Source organism: Schistocerca gregaria, chromosome 4 (genome assembly GCF_023897955.1).
Source record: "Schistocerca gregaria isolate iqSchGreg1 chromosome 4, iqSchGreg1.2, whole genome shotgun sequence".
Classification (NCBI taxonomy): Eukaryota; Metazoa; Arthropoda; class Insecta; order Orthoptera; family Acrididae; genus Schistocerca; species Schistocerca gregaria.
In genome coordinates this window covers 218,631,158-218,652,408 of record NC_064923.1, presented here as the reverse complement: position 1 = coordinate 218,652,408, position 21,251 = coordinate 218,631,158, and the positions used below count along the sequence as shown (strand labels likewise).

Here is a 21,251-nt window from a genome sequence, read left to right as displayed (position 1 = left end):
CTGCAATTCCACCAGTGCTTATCAGCTTAAGATAACTGCGCATAATTTTCTTCGTGTTGCCATTTTCATTACTCCATTACAGAGCCCTTAGCGTAGCAAGCCGTAGGTATATACTTACGTAGTTTCCAATCTCTTCATTTATAACTAAGGGAGCTTCCTTCTTGTCTGCCTTTTTTTCACTTAATGGTTTCGTGATAATTGTCATTCTGCCTGCTTAAATACGATCGAGAACTGTCAAGTTTTCACTACAGACGTCAAATCCTCACATCGATCTCGGCAGCTTCTCAATACTCCCGTCCTTTACCAGTGGCGCTGTACGGATTGACAAAGAAATAACGCGTAGCGAGTACCTCAGCCCAAATTTTAATACTAGTGAAGCGAAATTATTTTGTATGGGATACAGGAGATTTATATCGTTAAAGGGTGGTCTTATTACCACAGAATCTTAAACTGAATTAGAAAGTAATAACAACACAACAGGGTCAGTTGTATGAGGGAGAAAGACTTTTTCATATGACGCTAGCGGCGGAACACAGGACTGGAATTTAGATGTGACTGGCAAGCCTAAATACTGTTCCTCATAGCGATCGGGGCGGACAACCTTAATAGTTAAAAGAACTGCGTATATAGAATATCTATGCCTGTCATAGTAATATGTCAAGTTTGAAGATTGGTAAGAGATTTTCATAAAATTGGTGCTTCTAGTAAATGATTGCATGGATGCTTGTTTCGTAGTTTGTTTATTACGGAATATGAAAGCACGGTGTAATTCTAATTCAAGATACATTCCGTAGTTGTTATGCAGTTGCCATAAGATGATTGTTTTTGGAGTAGTTGTTGCATTTTGATTAAGTGGTCGGTATTTGGAGTGCGTAAACTAATGGAATATTGGTATAACTGATTATGAGGTACGTTTATTCTACAACTTATCATTATCACCAATGCATGCCTTAGAGACCTCTGGGCCCACCATAAAATCGGATACCTTTCATTAGATAGCTCCAGTAATTAAATGTGACATTTGTTTAGCCGTGTATTGCTGCACACCACACTTCTGACATTCATCATCAGTTTGCATTACATATCTGTTTTAGCACACTGTTTATGTGAAGAATAAAAACCTGTAAAGTTGACATTTAACTGCATGCACTCTGCTATTACAGAATATTCCCGTATCTACTCGTATAATGAAGATACAACTGGCAGAATTTCTAAGCAGATTTATTTTGTAGCACCTGTCAATGGATAATATGCAATGCAGTGCCTAATAAACCCTGCCTTGATTCTTTGACATTTTTAATGTCATCTGGCCTCATTCCATTATGCCACCAAGTCTTTTGTTGTCTATTGAAATCTGACACTCCTTGGTCCATTAGCCATCGATTCGGTCGGCCATAAATCCAGTTCAGGTGACTGCACCTTCAAAGTAAGTTACTGGACTACAAACTAAGGTCAATTAGATGCATATGCGTTGCTGAAGGCAATATCACAGAAATTTCATTTTTGTTACAGTCGTAACTCATTACCACTTTAGCCTCTTCCCCACTCCATTTGTCTGTTGCACTTGCTCCTCTTATAGTTCTCAACATGTGTCTCTCTATTGCTTGCCATGTAACCCTCTTTTCTCTCTCTCTCTCTCTCTCTCTCTCTCTCTCTCTCTCTCTCTCTCTCTCTAGGCATGTCAAAAGTCATTACATGCACTTACTGTTAACTTCTGATTCAGACACATTGAAAGTTTAGTTTTCACAATGGACACACATTTAGGTTATCAAAAGCCCTCCAGACCAATTTTTACCACTTTGTATTTGTTTCCTATGTGGTCACTGAGCTGTCCTAAATACAGCTCATGGACTGTTTCTAAGACTTCATTGTTTATTTGTAAAGTTTTCTCACTAATGTGTTCCTTGTTAATATAGAATGAACAGCTGTGTTGAATTGCAGTCTTCACATTTAACTGTTGTTACACATGACATCCAGAAATATAAACATTGTTACATGTGCCCACCTATACTTAAGTTTATATTATAAAATTGTCTTTATTTTGATAACTTGTTAAACCTAAATAAAGGGAGAAAAAAAATTTACATTACAAACTGACTAATTTTATATTGTAATCTGTTATAAGGGAAATACATAATTTTGTACCACTCATACACACTACCAAAGGCATACTTGATACAGTGTTCCCTGACATATGCTTCATTTCCTGGTCCTAAAAGGCTGAAGTAGTATACTGCAGAAATGGTGACTGCACTTTTCACATTTCTTGAGTCACAAAATCAATCCAAACAAACTAACTTTATTGAAGTGTAAGTGCAAACCACCTCAGCTTAAACATAATCAAGTACCCATATTTTGTTGCTTGGCCACTTGTGTAATGTGTTGTATTTATATTGTATACAAATTTGTGATTTGTGCTTGCCTCATTTTGAAGGTAGGTCAGTGGTTTATTGTAAAAAAGATTGTGCCTTATTATGTTTGCATTTTAAATTTTTGGTTTGCATCCACTAGTAATAACATGTCTACTCAAGATGGGATTTGAGAAGCACTGTATCAGGTGACTGCAGCTTAAAAGTTAAGCTGCTGTACCACGAACTAAGGTCAGTCAGATGCAGGAGTGATGCTGGAAGCAAGATCACAGAAATCTGTTGGCACCAGAGAAGCTACTACTGGCCAGACAAAAAACAGTTTTCGACCCTCACCTCACTACATGGCAGCTATTTGGCATGGTATGGAAACTTACAACTTTCTGTGTTGGATCTCTCTCTTGTACTCTCTCTGTTTTAACATATTTAATGTTTGTTTTTGAAACAGCAGATTCATAGCTGAAATACACTAAATAACAGTCAAGGAAGGCCTTTTGTTTGAAATCACTTCTAGCACAAGGGAAAAACGAATATAATTTACAGTTAGTGGTGGGTCATAAGCCTGAGCCAACCAGGTACTTGCCATGGCCTCTGTAGAGGAGCCATCGTTGCATTTGCTTTGCATGATTCTTGAAATAAAAAGTAAAGTTTTAAATCTATATGTAGATTTGAACTGATTTACCTTGAATGCAAGTCTAGAGCCTTAATTTTATCACCAGCAACATATGCAAGACACTAGACTTTTGAACACATACTCATCTGTCACCTGCACAAAACAGGTTTTACGAGCATGTGTGACTTACAAATAATTAAAGTGATGATGACTAGAAATATCTGCACAGTCTCTGTGTGCAGCATAAGGAAACAAATACCACTATAGCACCTCCATCATTTAAAAATGCAGAGGAGTAAATTAGGAAGATTTAAAAAAGAGGAGGTGGCACATTTCAGAGGGAGAAAGGAAGTCAGGAATGAAGAAAATATTATTTAGTGCTTGCTTACTCACAGTCTTGGCCTCCAAACACCATTAACGTTCCCTCTCCCTTTCCTCTGTTGTGCATTGTGTAGACATTTCGTAATCTAGATTCTGACTGACCTGTACCTCCTCCTGTTACCTCTGTCCACATCCTCCTTTGCTCTCACCCTCAAGAGGAAAGCTGTAGCATGTAACTTTGGCCTTCCTTTGATGATATTTTGTGTGTTTCAATCTGCTATACTGTGTGTCATCTCCCAAAGGTAAGTATTAAACAATTCATATTTATTTCAATATGACATTTCATGTTTAATTTTCCTCTGTGTCGGTGACCTTTTTCAAACAAATACACTAAGATGTTACAAAGAAATGAATTTCGTAAGTGGTAGCATAGAGGAAGTAACATAATGAATCTTTGTCTTTCTTGTAGTTTTTTGAATGGTATTTAGACTTCATTGTATACTGTAGCTACGAAGTCATCGTCCAAATCTCATATACTTAGTTTGTGAATACTGAATAGGCTGAGGAATAACGGTTATGAAACAGATTAAGGGAAAGCAGGGTGGCAATTCTTCTATAAAGCCTGGAATTCTAAGAGAATTAAATTTTATCTGGAAAAATTAGGGAAATCTCTGGGAATTTTATAAAATCTCAGAGAATTCTGTGTTTTTAAATTAGCATTGAAATTTAATTTTAATTGAGTTTTATAAATCACAAATTTTAGAATACTTAATATTTCAAAGTGTGCTAATTATACTAATATTATTCCATATGAATTATTGATATTTAAAAACTGCGGATGAACTACTGCTTATAGCTTGAGAGAGGAAAGGAAAGTCGTTATTGTGGTATTAAAAAAAAAAAAATTCCATTCATGATATGTGAGATTTTTTTTATTTGTTGCAAAGCCAGTAAAAGATCGTTTGCCCATCTTCTATCATGTGCATCTTCCTGTAAACTACATTTATGTACTTGGAACACAATGTTAGGAAAACCCTCAGATACCTGAAAGACGATTCTCTCTTGCTTATTGTTACTTTATTGTTATGTGCTTCTGTCTCATTTTATTTTGTGGCATTTTGAATTTTTCTTAATCCTACTGTTTGACAATAATATTCTGAAAAAAAAGCCATCTGATTTCACCACAACTGTTATAACTGTTATTTAAATTTTGATTAATGGAGGTAGTTCATTGCTTTATAGTTGTCTTACGCTAAAAATGCTGTCAAACTAATTTTATTATTATCTTTCCAAAAATAGCTTCTTGCAATCCCAGGGCAGATCAGTGGTGTATACTAGCTATTGCAAAATACACTGAAGAGTGAAAGAAACTGATACACCTGCCTAATATAGTGGAGATCCCCCACGAGCACTCAGGAGTGCCACAACACGATGTGGTATGGACTCGACTAATGTCTGTAGTAGTACTGGAGGGAACTGACTCTATGAATCCTGCAGGGCTGTCTATAAATCCATAAGAGTATGAGGGGGTGGAGATCTCCTCCGAGCAGCACATTGATAGACATCCCAGATATGCTCAATGATGTCTATTTTTGGGGAGTTTGGTGGCCAGCGGAAGAGTTAAAACACAGAAAAGTGTTCCTGGAGCCATTCTGTAGCAGTTCTGGACATGTGGGGCGTTGTATTATCCTACTGGAATTACTCAAGTCCTTTGGAATGCCCAGAGGACATGAATGGATGCAGCTGATAAGGTAGAATCCTTGCGTATGTGGCACCTATCGAAGTCGTATCTAGACGTATAAATGGTCCTATATTACTCCTACTGCACATACCCTACACCATTACAGAGCCTCCACCAGCTTGAACAATCCCCTGCTGACATGCAGGATCCATGGATTCTTTAGATTGTCTCCATACTTGTATACATCTGTCTGCTTGATACAATTTGAAATTAGATTCGTCCAACCAGGCAACATGTTTCCAGTCTTCAACAGTCCAATGTCGATGTTGACGGGCCCAGGCAAGGCATAAAGCTTCGTGTCGTGCAGTCATCAGGGGTACAGGAGTGGGCCTTTGGCTATGAAAACCCATATCAATTATGTTTCATTGATTGTTTCGCATACTGACACTTGTTGAGGGCCCATCATTGAAATCTGCAGCAATTTGCAGAAAGGTTGCACATCTGCCATATTGAACGATTCTCTTGTGTCATTGTTGGTCCAGTTCTTTCAGAATCTTTTTCTGGCCACAGTGATGTTAGAGATTTGATGTTTTACTGGATTCCCTATATTCACGGTACACTTGTGAAATGGTTGTATGGGAAAATCCCCACTTCATCGCTACCTCGGAGATGCTATGTCCCATTGCTCATGTGCCGACTATAACACCAAGTTCAAACTCACTTAGATCTTAATAAACTGCCATTGTAACAGCAGTAACCGATCGAACAACTGAGCCAGACACTTGTTGTTTTACATAGACATTGCCAACTGCAGTGTCGTATTCTGCCTGTTTACATCTCTCTGTATTTGAATATGCATGCCTATTCCAGTTTCTTTGGCATGTCAGTGTAAATCATTCAGCTTAAGGCATAGGTAGAAAATGCTTGCATAAACATACTTAGAGCAGCAACATATACTCTGAGGTCAGCCTGTGGTACTTGAAAATGGTTATGAAAAAGATAGAGAAGAACACTTAATGTGTTACAAAAAGTTGTCAAATATGCAGGAGATGCTTGAATGTGCAATTAATAACTTCACTTCATTCGCATACTTTAGGAGCATTGATTGCCACTTATGTTTGATGACTGTTAACAAGTTCTGAATGCAGTGATAGTGATAGCAACTGTTTGCAGTGAAGGCCTTCTTTGATCTGATTATTTACATGCCTGAGCTGCATTATATCCCATTGCTTGGAGACATTCAGACAGATTAAATCAAGTGATCTCAGTAGCCAAATCATCTGTTGCTTCCCAGATGCAGCTGTTAAAGTATCTTTCATACCATTGCTGAACTAGGGTGCAACTCTATGGTATTGTCAATAATATTTAGTCAGTATTCAGAAATCTGTAAACACCCCTTTAAGAATCATTATGGCCATAAATGTGGGTAGGAATAATTAATATATGGTCTGATCGATCTTTGATGAAGAGTTTCAGAACATTAATATAAAATGAGCCTTAATAGATGAACTTTGAATCCTGTAATTTGAACACTATGCTGACAAACATGTGGCTTCAAATGTTTCAGGAGGGAAACTGTAAAGTCCGTAGGCTTAGAAAAAGGGTTGCAGAGAAGTCTACTGTAGAAACAAGTGAATAAATTCAATGTATTGAGGGCAATGGCTGGGTTTGATTGTCAAGATTAAAAGTTTCAAACTGCTGCTTGCATAGCACTCTGCACACGCAGGTACATTATATACAGTGGCCAGCCATTTACATGTTTAAAATCCAGTATGTTATGCTTGATTATGAGTGTTCATTAGAGACAAGGATATCATCAGGGGTGCCCCAGGGAAATGTGATAGGACCACTGTTATTCTCTGTATACAAGATGACATAGCCAAAACTTCTGCCTGTTGTGATGAATGGCAACTAGCTCTAAATGTGGGGCATTGTAAGTTAATGCAGATGAGTAGGAAAAGCAAACCTGTAATGTTCATATACAGCATTAGCAGTGTACTGTTTGGCACACGCTACGTCATCTAAATATATGGGCAACTTCAGTTTATTGGAAGAATTTTGGGAAAATGTGGTTCATCTGCCAAGGAGACTGCATATAGGACACTTGTGTGGCCTATTCGTGAATATTGCTAGAGAGTTTTGGGTCTTTACCAGGTCGGACTGACGGAGGACATCAGAGTAGTTCAGAGGTGGGTTTCTAGATTGTTACTGGCAGGTTCAGTCAACACTTAAGTGTTACGGAGATGCTTCAGGAATTCAAATGAGAATCCCTGGAGAAGAGGCAATGTTCTTTTGAAGAACACTACTGAGAAAATTTAAAGAATCGGCATTTGAAGCTGACTGCTGAATGATTCTACTGCCACCAACATACACGGCACAAGAGGACCACGAAGATAAGATTCGAGAAATGAGGGCCAAGGAGGTATATGGACAGTCGTCTTTTTCTCACTCTAGTTGCGAGTGGAACAGGACAGGAAATGACTAGTAGCGGTATAAGATACCATCCAACATGCACCATAAGATGGATGCACAGTATCAATGTAGATGTAAAGTATTCTAACAGAAACATGTTGAATCAAACTAAAATACAAGTAAAACTGCAATAGCAGGGACTGTATAATGGGAGAGAGGTGTCCCCATAAGCCCTGCATATGGAGCTATCTGATGCCATTACATCTTCGAGAAATATCATAAGCATTCTCAAGATTGCAGAATGCTTCATTCAGATGATATCTTTGATGGAAAGTTTGTAGTGTGGTCATCTGAAAGCTTCTCAGGTTTTCAATTGTGGAATGATATCTCCTCAAATGTACACTGGAAGTGAGTGAGAAGTAGTGCAGGGTCTAAGATTAATTCAATGCAGCAGTTTGCTGCCTGCTACAAGGTATGTTGTGCGCATTCTTAGTATAACACTATGACCACTACAGATGTTTGAGGAAAGAAATGAAAATATATATTTCCAAAAGGTGCGGTAGAATCACTTTTACCATAAAATTTTGTAAAAGATTTTTTTGTCGCCAGTGAAATGTCACATATTACAGATAATGCTCAATTAATCACTCACATGGGGAAGGAGCTGCTGTACACTTCAGTATTGGTGGTACTGTAATCCCGACTGATCCTCCTTGAAAGCTGGATTCTGATTGGTGGAAGGAATAAGTTGAGTAAAAGGATTCACCATGGGCTGTAGATGTCCCTCTGGTTTGGATGGAGCTGATGTGCTCATTGTAGTATTAATATGTTACCTTGCGCTTCTCCTCAATGTCATCCCAACGACCTCAAACACAAGTATCTGTTGTGATGTTCACAGCAATTGGTCTGTACTTAAATCTTTAATAAAACACACTTCCATCTTTGTAAAGAAGCACTTCACACCTCAACAGTGAACACAGCTTTTTTAAGTGGACAACTACTGTTAACATATGTACTTAAAATTACAGATGACCCAGAAGTTTCAAAGCAGCTATCGAAAATATGGTCAACCCAGGCACAACTTTGTACAACTAAGCAAGCACAGCTTAGCTGGAATGTAGCATTGTCCTTAGAGATTTGTTACAAACTTTGTAGCCTTAACCACTACACACCATATCAGTGTATACTTCAGTGCATTACTCGTGCTGTGAAGCAGTCATTAAAGTGAAGAAGTGCATCATGTTCGGCTGCCTGTTCACTGACTGGGTGGTCCATCTGTCTTTTGGCCACTGTTTGACTGTGGCCATTTGTGTGGACAGTCAGCTGGTTAGCTGTCATGCCCATGTAGATAACGACACAGTGATTGCAGCTAAGTTTGTACATCAAGTGGCTGCTTTCATAGGTAGCTTTGTATTTGATGGGGTAGGAGCCACCAGTGACAGGACTGGAGTAGGTGGTAGTGGGAAGAAGGTCTATTGCAGATACATGATTCACGAGGCAAAGATTTGGAAGCAAGTGTGGAATAGGAACAGACAAGGATGTTGTGTACAGAGTGTGAATGACAAAATACCATGTGAGAGGGATGGTCCCCTTATTGGGGAGCATATTTCTGATTTCAGGGCAGGATGAGAGATGTCAGACCCTGGTAGAGAAAGTGATTCAGTTGCTCCATTTCTAAGTGCTACTGTATCATGAGGAGTACTCCTGTTTGGCCAGACTGGGCGTATATGGTGGATGGTTGGTGACTGGTCAGACAAGGTATGAGAGATATGTTTCTAGAAACGTTAGGAGGGTAATTTCAGTTTTTGAAGGTTTCTTTGTGACCTTCGACATATTTGGATGACCTCTGATGGCTACACTGTATGGAAGCAACTTCTTGGTGTGGAATGGATGGCTGCTATCGAAGAGGAGGTGGTGTTAATGGTTGGTAGGACTGATGTGGATGGAGGTATCCTTGAGGTGGAGGTCGATGTTAAGGAAGGTGGCTTGTTGGGCTGCGGAGGACCAGATGAATCGAATGGTGGAGGAAATGTAGAGATTCTGGAGAAATGAGGACGGTATCCTCATGCTCGGTCCAGATCATGAAGATGTCATCAATGAATTTAATTCACCTAGCAGCGCTATCCATTCTCCATCTCATCCCTGCATGCTTCCAAAGGCCGCACTAGCATTTTCCCTCACTCTTAAGATACCATCCCTCCCTCTCCCAACCCTATGCCTCCTCCTTAACACTGCTACACCCGTTCTAGGTAGATTGCTGCTCACATAAGATGTGATCACAGTTGGGCCTTAGTGCCTGGTAACAGTGGCCGTGTGTGTGTGTGTGTGTGTGTGTGTGTGTGTGTGTCTTTTCTGCTACTAAAGAAGAACTTTCTCTGAAAGCTGCAGATATATTTAGTGTTCTATTTTTACTGTGCCTCTCTGTAACTCGGCACCTCCTCTGTGTGGTGAGTAGCAATCTATCCTTTCCATACTGTTTTTCTATCTTGTACCTTTCATTGTTTGAAACAAGTTTTTGACAGAGCTATATGCAATATATGTATCGAAGGGAAAATTCACTTGAGAAATTATAAGTAGACTAGCTGAGTACCTGGTGTCTTCTATTAGTGTTCTCATTCTTAAATAGTGAGTGAGTGAAGTAAGGCTATTCGTGCACTGTTGACTACACTGCTTTTTCCCCCACACCCCTCTAATAGTTAGGTGTTTCTTACCCACAGTGATAATTTCCAAGGAGTAAGTGATACAGGTACCATGTTTGATTGAAATCAGTGTACATATGTACGTACATACCTTTTTATAATATGTGTGGATGTAATGGCTAACCAGTACTTATTTTTGAGTGGTGAGACTTGGGGCATTTGAACTGCATCTCCCTACATCAAAGAGGAAAGAAAGTTAGATTCAGGAAGATTACAAAAGAGGGGCAGGTCACTGAGAGGATGAGATGATAACTAGGTGGACCCTCTCAACAAACTAACAGTTTTAAAATCTAGGTTAGCTTTTTTCGTACAGTAATGTGTGTTTATCACCAGTACTTATAATTTTACATCCCAAAGATACGTAATGGCAATAAATTATATCTGTGTAATTTTACAGTTACTTGCATGTGTTCCTTTTAGTTGATCGAGCTGTTTTTTTACCATTACGGAATTGTGGTTGAGGGGCATTTATAAATTCCAGATGTACCTAGTTTCATATTCCAGTAATTGGCACCCCTGAATGATCTCAGTATTTTAATATTTGTCACAAGATGTGGGAAACAGAATTCATCTGCTCTACTTGTATAGAGCCTTCATGCAATTCTGGCTTAGTAATGGCTGTGCTGTCAGTCAGCTTAAAGGTCCAAGCTGAAGATAGGCACTGGCGAGCACGGGACCCTGAACTAGTGCGGCTCTTTCCTTTCCGGGCTGCATACCTTCCTTTTCCAATCCTCCCCTCCTCCACCTCCACCCCTTCCCTTCCCCTTTCCCTTCTCCACATATAGGGGTAAGTTTCATGCTTACATCTGGAGATGAATGCTTATAACTGTAAGACATAGTCTCTCTTCTTTGCTTTCTATACTGGAAAGTCTCTGTCCTCCCTTTGTCCTTCTCTTTTCCTTGCCTCTTCTCTTTACCTCTTCTCTTTACCCTCTTCTCCACTGAGGTGTTTAAGACCTCTCTTCTTTTCACTTCTTTGTTTCTATCTTTCTCTTTCTTTCCTCCCTGTGCATGTCTGAAGGCCGACCCACGCATTCCCACGTGTAGCTGGTGACGGGGTAATGTGTAATTCCCCGCCCCAGGTAGGCAGGTAGGGCACATACATACCCCCTGGTAATGGCCAGGCCCAGGGAGGGGCGATTACCCGAGCTGGTACCTTCCAAATGTGCCGATTGGTCCCTCCGTCCGTTTCTCGGGAGATGTGACCTGAGGTGTGTACAATCACCTAAGGCGGGAGTGCCTTCAGAGGGGGACCCCACAAGGAAGGAGCACACCATCGGAGACACCGGTAATCATGGGGAATACTTCCGAAATGGTTTCCTCAACGTCTACAATTTCTGCTCACAAGCGAAAGTTAGATGAGTCCCAGCCACGGACATTTCTTCCACCAGTGCCACAGTTTCTTGTTGTTTCTCAGTCGGGCGAAGGTCAAGAATTCTCCACAGTCAACCCTATCATTGTTCAGAAAGGTGTCGATGCAATTGCAGATCCAGTAAAGTCTTGTTCCCGGTTACAAAATGACACCCTGTTGTTAGAAACAGTCACTGCCCTCCAGACACAAAAATTGCTGTGAACTTCACTGCTACACACCTTCCCTGTCTGGGTAGAAGCGCACTGTGCTTTAAATTCATAACGCCCGTGGTTTATAAACGCTCACTCGACATATTACCCAGTGAGGAAATTCAAAACTACCTGTCTGACCAGGGTGTAACGGCTGTACATAGTCATGAAAAGGGTTGACAAGGACTTGGTACCAACCCGTACTACCTTCTAAACATTTGACAGTGTTCAACTTCCATCGAACATTAAAGTGCCCTATGATGATGTCAGTTCGCCCTTACTACATACCCAACCATACGCGTTGCTATCGGTGTCAGCTGTTTAACCATACCAGGCACTCATATTCCAATCTGGCCAAATGTGTTACGTGTAGCAAGGATGCCCATGAGGGTGATTGTCCACCTCCATCCCCTCTTTGCATCAAATGTATGGGCGACCATGCTGTTTCCTCTATAGATTGCCCCATTTTTTAAGATGAATGACTTATTCAGGAAATCAGACTGAAGGAAAAGGTGCCTACATTTGCTGCTGCCCAATGTGGTTTCCAAAAGCATCGTTCTGCAGTTGACCATCTTGTTGCTCTCCCCACTTACATCATCGAAAATTTTCTCAGGTAACGCCAAACAGTAGCAATATTTTTTGATCTGGAGAGAGCATACGATACCTGTTGGAGGACAGGCATCCTCTGCACACTGTTCCCTTGGGGCTTTCGAGGTCGCTACCCCTTTTTATTCATTATTTTATGACATAGGACATATTTAAAGTGTGGGTGAACACTACTCTTTCCCATACTTTCTCCCAAAAAGGCGTGCCCCAGAGCTCTGTGCTAAGTGTTGTACTGTTTGCCATTGCCATAAATCCAATTATGGATTGTCTCTTTCCTGATGTATCGGGCTCCCTCTTTGTGGACGATTTTGCAATCTACTACAGCTCTCAACGGACCAGCCTTCTTGAATGACATCTTCAAGGATGTCTCGATCGCCTCCACTCCAGGTACGTCGAAACCGGCTACCGATTTTCTCCCAGTAAGACTGTCTGTAAATTTTTGGCATCATACAGAGTTTCTTCTGCCTTCCCTACATCTAGGCCCTGTCGACCTCCCATTTGCAGGTGTCGCTCAATTCTTGGAGCTCATGTTTGAGAGAAAATTGTGCTGGTCCTCCCACATTTCCTATCTTTCAGCCTACTGTCTGTGATCCCTCAAAACCCTCCGTGTTCTGAATGGTACCTCTTGGGGAGCGGACCGAGTGGTCCTTCTCTGCCTATATTGCGCCTTAGTGCGCTTGAAATTGGTCAATGGAAGCATAATTCACTCCTCTGCTCGGCCATCTGTTCTTCTGTGTCTCGACTCTGTCCACCACCATGGATTGTGTTTAGCGTCTGGAACATTTTACACCAGCCCTGCAGAAAGCCTTTATGCTGAGACTGCCAATGCTCCGCTGTCCAATCGGCAAGCTGTCCTTCTGAGGCGTTCCATGCATGCTAATATGGCCCATGACCTTTTTTTCGACACCTTCTTGGATTTAGGGTATGCAGGCCGCCCTTCCTCTCTACCACCACGGGGAGTTCGCTTCCATCAACTGCTACTTCCACTTTCCTAAAACTTTCTTGACAACTGGGGGTACAGCAACGCCTTGGCTCCGCCCCCGAACCTGCCTGCTTCGTGATCTTTGTCAGCTTCCCAAGGATGGTACCCGTTCCCTCATTTATTGTTGGGCTTTTGCTGCTCTATGCGCACAAATGAAGGATGCCACTTTCATTTATACTGACAGCTCAGAAACATCATCTGGTGTTGGGAGTGCCATTATTGCTGGTGACACCCCTAATCGATTTCAGCTTGTCGACCAGTGTTCGGTTTTTACTGCGGAGCTTTATGCTGTTCTCCAGGCTATCCAATAAGTCCGTCGCCGTCATCAGGTACAGTATATTATATGCTCAGATACGCTCAGCTGGAGGTGTGTTCCCAGTCTTAAGTTCCTCATCTGTTCTGACATCCTGAGTGCCCTTCAGACCATGCAACACTTGTACCCAGCGGATACGGTCGTCCAGAACATCCATGATGCCCTACTCAACCTGCAACGGCAGGGGAAGGAGGTTTCTTTCTGCTGGGTGCCGAGGCACGTGGGTATTAGGGGAAACAAACTGGAGGATGTGGCTGCCAAAGATTGTTGAATGTGCTGTCCCCCTCCATGCAGTTACCTCCCTTTTGCGTTTTCGTGTTATGCGTCAATGGGAAGAGGAGTGGCTGACAGTTGGTGACAATAAGCTGCGTCTGGTAAAGGCCACTACGCGACCATGGCGTACGTCCTACCAGTCATGCAGGCGGGATGAGGTTCTCCTCACTCGCCTCCGCATCAGGCACAGTCCCTTAACGCATGGTTTTTTTACTCCGGTGGGAGGACCCCCCAATCTGCAGTGCTTGTGGTGTCCAGATTACTGTCCGACACATTTTACTTGACTGTCTTTTATTCTCTGACCAGAGGGCGGTGGTTTCTTTGCCACCGGATTTGCTGTCTATTTTGCAAGATGACGCAGCGACTGTGGTTAAGGTCTTACGGTTTTGTGTCCTGTCCAGTTTGTTACCTCGGATTTTAGGGAGAGGGTTTTAATGTGCTGCTGGGTGACTGGCTCGCCCAGGTTTTAGGTAAGAGGTCTGCCAGTCACGATTACCTCCTTGTTTCCCTTCAGTTTCTGTTCTCTTTTCCTTGTGTTTCCTTTCCTATTTTTAGTGTGTTCCTTCTCCTCTTGTTTTGCCTCTGTATGTGGGGATTTTGAACTGCGTCAAGTCTGTGTCTTTTAGCCATTTTCCTTGATCGCTGTTCGTCTTAGTCCCTTCACTGCACACACACACACACACACACACACACACACACACACACACACACACACACACACACACACCACTTTCGCTCAGCTCTTTCCTCAGTGTCCAGGCTCTTTACCCTGTCCACCTTCTGGTCCACCGGATTCAGGAGTGCCTGCACTTGATCCACTTGGGAGGCATCCCTGTGGCATTCCTCAGGATCCCAGGACACGTTGGTATCTGTGGAAACTAGGTGGCTGATACAGCGGCCAAGGGTGCAGTCTCTCTTCCTCAGCCTGCTGTTGGCATGGTTCCCTTCGCCGATCTACAGTGTGTTTTATGTTGGCATGTTGCTCTTTTATGGCGCGCACATTGGTCTACACTTCCCAGTAATAAATTGCGGGACGTGAAAGCTCTTCCCTGTGCTTGGACCTCTTCTTCCCGAACTTGTCGTCAGGAGGAGGTAATTTTATTGACATCTTTTAAGCGTCGATCCTCCCTCACTTTATCCTCACTGCTCTCAACAGTGGATGGTGAAACACCTTTTACTTCAGTGCCCCTATATTACTCAGCTGCGCGCTTGTTTACGGCTGTTGCCTGATATATCCCCATTTTAGCAGATGACATGCTCTCAGCTGATCGCGGTTTCGAGATTATCAGTGTCTGTGAGAGGAGTCGGTCATTTGAAGCTCTTTTGGGGAAAACAACCCCTCTTCTATAACGGTTTTCTAAGCTTTTCTTCTGTTTATTAGTTTCTGCTGTGTATTTCCAATTTGGTGGTTTGTTTATTTTATTTTTTTCCCACTTCCCTAAGCCACAAACAGGCACTAATGACCGTAGCAGTTTTGCGCTCTGAAACAATAACAAAAAAAAAAAAAGTATACCATGCCAGAACCATGGACCTTGCCGTTGGTGGGGAGGCTTGCGTGCCTCGGGGATACAGATGGCCATACCGTAGGTGCAACCACAACGGAGGGGTATCTGTTGAGAGGCCAGACAAACGTGTGGTTCCTGAAGAGGGGGAGCAGCCTTTTCAGTAGTTGCAGGGCCAACAATCTGGATGATTGACTGATCTGTCCTTGCAACGTTAACCAAAACGGCCTTGCTGGGCTGGTACTGCGAATGGCTGAAAGCAAGGGGAAACTACAGCCGTAATTTTTCCCGAGGGCGTGCAGCTTTACTGTATGGATAAATGATGATGGCGTCCTCTTGGGTAAAATATTCCGCGGTAAAATAGTCCCCCATTCGGATCTCCAGGCGGGGACTACTCAAGAGGGTGTCGTTATCAGGAGAAAGAAAACTGGCGTTCTACCGATCGGAGTGTGGAATGTAAGATCCCTTAACCGAGCAGGTAGATTAGAAAATTTAAAAAGGGAAATGGATAGGTTAACGTTAGATATAGTGGGAATTGTGAGGTTCGGTGGCAGGAGGAACAAGACTTTTGGTCCGGTGAATACAGGGTTATAAACACAAAATCAAATAGGGGTAATGTAGGAGTAGGTTTAATAATGAATAAAAAAAATAGGAGTGCAGGTAGCTACTACAAACAGCATAGTGAACGCATTATTGTGACCAAGATAGACACGAAGCCCACACCTACTACAGTAGTAAAAGTTTATATGCCAACTAGCTCTGCAGATGATGAAGGAATTGAAGAAATGTATGATGAGATAAAAGAAATTATTCAGGTAGTGAAGGGAGACGAAAATTTAATAGTCATGGGTGACTGGAATTCGAGAGTAGGAAAAGGGGAGAGAAGGAAACATAGTAGGTGAATATGGATTAGGGCTAAGAAATGAAAGAGGAAGCCGCCTGGTAGAATTTTGCACAGAGCACAACTTAATCATAGCTAACACTTGATTCAAGAATCATAAAACAAGGTTGTATACATGGAAGAAGCCTGGAGATACTGACAGGTTTAAGATAGATTATATAATGGTAAGACAGAGATTTAGGAACCAGGTTTTAAATTGTAAGACATTTCCAGGGGCAGATGTGGATTCTGACTATTGGTTATGAACTGTAGGTTGAAACTGAGGAAACTGCAAAAAGGTGGGAATTTAAGGAGATGGGACCTGGATAAACTGACTAAACCAGAGGTTGTATAGAGTTTCAAGGGGAGCGTAAGGGAACAATTGACAGGAATGGGGGAAAAGAAGTACAGTAGAAGAAGAATGGATAGCTCTGAGGGAAGAAGTAGTGAAGGCACCAGAGGATCAAGTAGGTAAAAAGACGAGGGCTGGTAGAACACCTTGGGTAACAGAAGAAGTATTGAACTTAATTCATGAAAGGAGAAAATATAAAAGTGCAGTAAATGAAGCAGACAAAAAGGAATACAAACGTCTCAAAAATGAGATCGACAGGAAGTGCAAAATGGCTAAGCAGGGATGGCTAGAGGACAAATGTAAGGATGTAGAGGCTTATCTCACTAGGGGTAAGATAGATATTGCCTACAGGAAAAGTAAAGAGAACAACTTGTATGAATATCAAGAGCTCTGATGGAAACCCAGTTCTCAGCAAAGAAGGGAAAACAGAAAGGTGGAAGGAGTATATAGAGGGTCTATACAAGGGCTATGTACTTGAGGACAATATTATGGAAATGGAAGAGGATGTAGGTGAAGATGAAATGGGAGATACGATACTGCGTGAAGAGTTTGACAGAGCACTAAAAGACCTGAGTCGAAACAAGGCCACGGGAGTAGACAACATTACATTAGAACTACTGACGGCCTTGGGAGAGCCAGTCCTGACAAAACTCTACCATCTGGTGAGCAAGATGTATGAGACAGGCGAAATACCCTCAGACTTGGAGAGCAACATAATTCCAATCCCAAAGAAAGCGGGTGTTGACAGATGTGAAAATTACCGAACTATCAGTTTAATAAGTCACAGCTGCCAAATACTAATGTGAATTCTATTCAGACGAATGGAAAAACTGGTAGAAGCCGACGTCGGGGAAGATCAGTTTGGATTCCATAGAAATATTAGAACACGTGCGGCGATACTGACCTTACGACTTATCTTAGAAGAAAGATTAAGGAAAGGCTAATCTATGTTTCTAGCATTTGTAGACTTAGAGAAAGCTTTTGTCAATGTTGACTGGAATACACTCTTTCAAATTCTAAAGGTGGCAGGGGTAAAATACAGGAAGTAAAGGCTATTTACAATTTGTACAGAAACCAAATGGCAGTTATAAGAGTCGAGGGACGTGAAAGGGAAACAGTGGTTTGGAAGGGAGTGAGACAGGGTTGTAGTCTCTCCCCGATTTTATTCAATCTATATACTGAGCAGGCAGTAAAGGAAACAAAAGAAAAATTCGGAGTAGGTATTAAAATCCATGGAGAAGAAATAAAAACTTTGAGGTTCGCCGATGACATTGTAATTCTGGCAGAGACAGCAAAGGACTTGGAAGAGCAGTTGGACAGAATGGACAGTGTCTTGAAAGGAGGATATAAGATGAACATCAACAAAAGCAAAACGAGGATAATGGAATGTAGTCAAATTAAATCGGGTGATGCTGAGGGAATTAGATTAGAAAATGAGACACTTAAAGTAGTAAAGGAGTTTTGCTATTTGGGGAGCAAAATAACTGATGATGGTCAAAGTAGAGAGGATATAAAATGTAGACTGGCAATGGCAAGGAAAGCGTTTCTGAAGAAGAGAAATTTAATATCGAGTATAGATTTAAGTGTCAGGAAGTCATTTCTGAAAGTATTTGTATGGAGTGTAGCCATGTATGGAAGTGAAACACGGGCGATAATTAGTTTGGACAAGAAGAGAATAGAAGCTTTTGAAATATGGTGCTACAGAAGGAGGTACTGAATAGAATTGGGGAGAAGAGGAGTATGTGGCACAACTTGACAAAAAGAAGGGAGGACCGGTTAGGAGGACATGTTCTGAGGCATCAAGGGATCACAAATTTAGCATTGGAGGGTAGCGTGGAGGGTAAAAATCATAGAGGGAGACCAAGAGATGAATACACTAAGCAGATTCAGAAGGATGTGGGTTGCAGTAAGTACTGGGAGATGTAGAAGCTTGCACAGGATAGGGTATCATGGAGAGCTGCATCAAACCAGTCTCAGGGCTGAAGACAACAACAACAACAACAACAACAACATGGCAAAAGACAAGCAGGTCATAGAAACCCTAGTACAGTAAAAGAAAAAATACAATTTTGAGAAAGCTCTGCCAAACATCTGTCTTTAATTGAAGCCTTGGATATCACTTCCCCCACTCACAATCTTACGTAGGCTTGGGCTATGCTGCAGATCAGTATTTCACCACAACTAAGATTTTGTGTTCACATTTGTTGGCTTTGTCAAATCAAGACCAAATTGTTGCCTTTCAGTCTAAATTATACCTTTGGATTATTCTACAGTTCAGTCTTTCACCACAACCTACATGCCAAAGAGTATTGTAAGCATATAAGAAATATTTTGAGTGTTCTGTTCTACCCTGTCACTCTCCACATTATCGTTAAGTAATGAGATGAAACAGATTTCTGGTACAGAAGGTTCAATTGACTCAATGCCTGCATATCCTGTTATTATTTTCCCACTCATGGCGTATTTTAGTGACTATTTGTAACAAACAAAGCTCTTTGAACTTAGGCAGTTATTGTATATTAGAAGTAGTAGTAGTGAATGTTAATATTTTATGCTATAGTTCAAGTAATTTGTCACATGAGCATATAGCAGGTCCATTGTGGTTTTTTGGGCTCATGATGTGTCACTTTTTATGCAATGTATTGAAACTACATCTAGGTGTATTTTGAAAACAAGGTAGCAATCTGTTTAGATAATGACTTGCCACTGATTTTAGAAAGTGGTGAGTTGAATGCAAAAAATATGTTCAAAGTTTTATTGTGTTTTGGGTCTTGCTTAAACTTATTGGTACAAGTAAGATATGCTGATGTCTCCCACAGTGATATGTTCATCTGCCATCATCATCATCATCATCATTATTGATCCTACATCATTATGTTTAGTTTCATGCTTCTGTCTTTCTTTCATTTATGCAAGTTTTGAACAACCACTGTGTGTGTGTGTGTGTGTGTGTGTGTGTGTGTGTGTGTCAGAGAGAGATGCCCCACTCCCAGATTCAACGAGACTGCCCTTTTCAAAGATTTACTGTCCTACACTCGTAGTCTCTGCTGGAAATATCACTTTGCCACGAAGAAAAATAATCCTGATCCCACTCCTAATGATCCAACTCCCCAAGACACTATCCAAATTGAACCCTGCCTGGAACAGTTCCGTCCTCCATCACAGCGGGACCCACCCCCTCTTCCTCAAAATCACCCTCTCCAAACCTTCCAGGAATTTCTCACTTCCAGCCTTGCCTCTCAATCTTTCTTGAAAAACCTTAATCCTACTCCCAACATCACCACAGCCGAAGCCCAGGCTATCCGTGATCTGAAAGCTGACCGATCCATCATCATTCTTCCGGCTGACAAGGGTTCCACGACCGTGGTACTTGATCGTCGGGAGTATGTGGCTGAGGGACTGCGTCAGCTTTCAGACAACTCTACATACATAGTTTGCCAAGGTAATCCCATTCCTGATGTCCAGGCGGAGCTTCAAGGAATCCTCAGAACCTTAGGCCCCCTACAAAACCTTTCACCTGACTCCATCGAACTCCTGACCCTACCGACACCTCACACTCCTACCTTCTACCTACTTCCTAAAATTCACAAACCCAAACATCCTGGCCGCCCCATTGTAGCTGGTTACCAAGCCCTCACAGAACGTATCTCTGCCTACGCAGATCAACACCTTCAACCCATTACATGCAGTCTCCCATCCTTCATCAAAGACACCAACCACTTTCTCGAACGCCTGGAATCCTTACCCAGTCTGTTACCCCCGGAAACAATCCTTGTAACCATTGATGCCACTTCCCTATACACAAATATCCCGCACGTCCAGGGCCTCGCTGCAATGGAGCACTTCCTTTCATGCTGATCACATGCCACCCTACCTAAAACCTCTTTCCTCATCACCTTAGCCAGCTTCATCCTGACCCACAACTTCTTCACTTTTGAAGGCCAGACATACCAACAATTAAAGGGAACAGCCATGGGTACCAGGATGGCCCCCTCGTATGCCAACTTATTTATGGGTCGCTTAGAGGAAGCCTTCTTTGTTACCCAAGCCTGCCAACCCAAAGTTTGGTACAGATTTATTGATGACATCTTCATGATCTGGACTCACAGTGAACAACTACTCCCGAATTTCCTCTCCAACCTCAACTCCTTTGGTTCCATCAGATTCACCTGGTCCTACTTCAAATCCCATGCCACTTTCCTTGACGTTGACCTCCATCTGTCCAATGGCCAGCTTCACACATCCGTCCACATCAAACCCACCAACAAGCAACAGTACCTCCATTATGACAGCTGCCACCCATTCCATATCAAACGGTCCCTTCCCTACAGCCTAGGCCTTCGTGGCAAACGAATCTGCTCCAGTCCTGAATCCCTGCACCATTACCCCAACAACCTGAAAACACCTTCGCATCCCGCAACTACCCTCCCGACCTGGTACAAAAGCAAATAACCAGAGCCACTTCCTCATCCCCTCACACCCAGAACCTCTCACAGAAGAACCCTGAAAGTGCCCCACTTGTGACAGGATACTTCCCGGGACTGGATCAGACTCTGAATGTGACTCTCCAGCAGGGATACGACTTCCTAAAATGAGATCCATCCTTCATGAAATCCTCCCCACTCCACCAAGAGTGTCTTTCCGCCGTCCACCTAACCTTTGTAACCTCTTGGTTCATCCCTATAAAATCG

At 42.0% G+C, this 21,251-nt stretch overlaps 2 protein-coding genes across 6 annotated transcripts in view; one reads left to right on the top strand and one right to left on the bottom strand.

Annotated features, from left to right (window-relative positions):
• LOC126267102 (integral membrane protein 2C) overlaps positions 1-628 on the bottom strand; it is a 41,311-nt gene extending 40,683 nt beyond the window's left edge. The window contains exon 1 of the mRNA XM_049971994.1: positions 119-628. Coding sequence (XP_049827951.1) covers positions 119-205 — 87 coding nt within the window. The 5' untranslated portion in view covers positions 206-628. The remainder of the gene's footprint in view (positions 1-118) is intronic.
• LOC126267099 (cytoplasmic protein NCK1) overlaps positions 331-21,251 on the top strand; it is a 68,791-nt gene continuing 47,870 nt past the window's right edge. The window contains exons 1-2 of one of the 5 annotated variants that reach the window (XM_049971981.1): positions 374-908; positions 2,512-2,729. In XM_049971981.1, coding sequence (XP_049827938.1) covers positions 2,621-2,729 — 109 coding nt within the window. In that variant the 5' untranslated portion in view covers positions 374-908; positions 2,512-2,620. Of the gene's footprint in view, positions 909-2,511; positions 2,730-21,251 lie in introns of all 5 variants that reach the window. The other 4 variants (XM_049971982.1, XM_049971983.1, XM_049971984.1 and 1 more) reach the window with 4 other exon arrangements.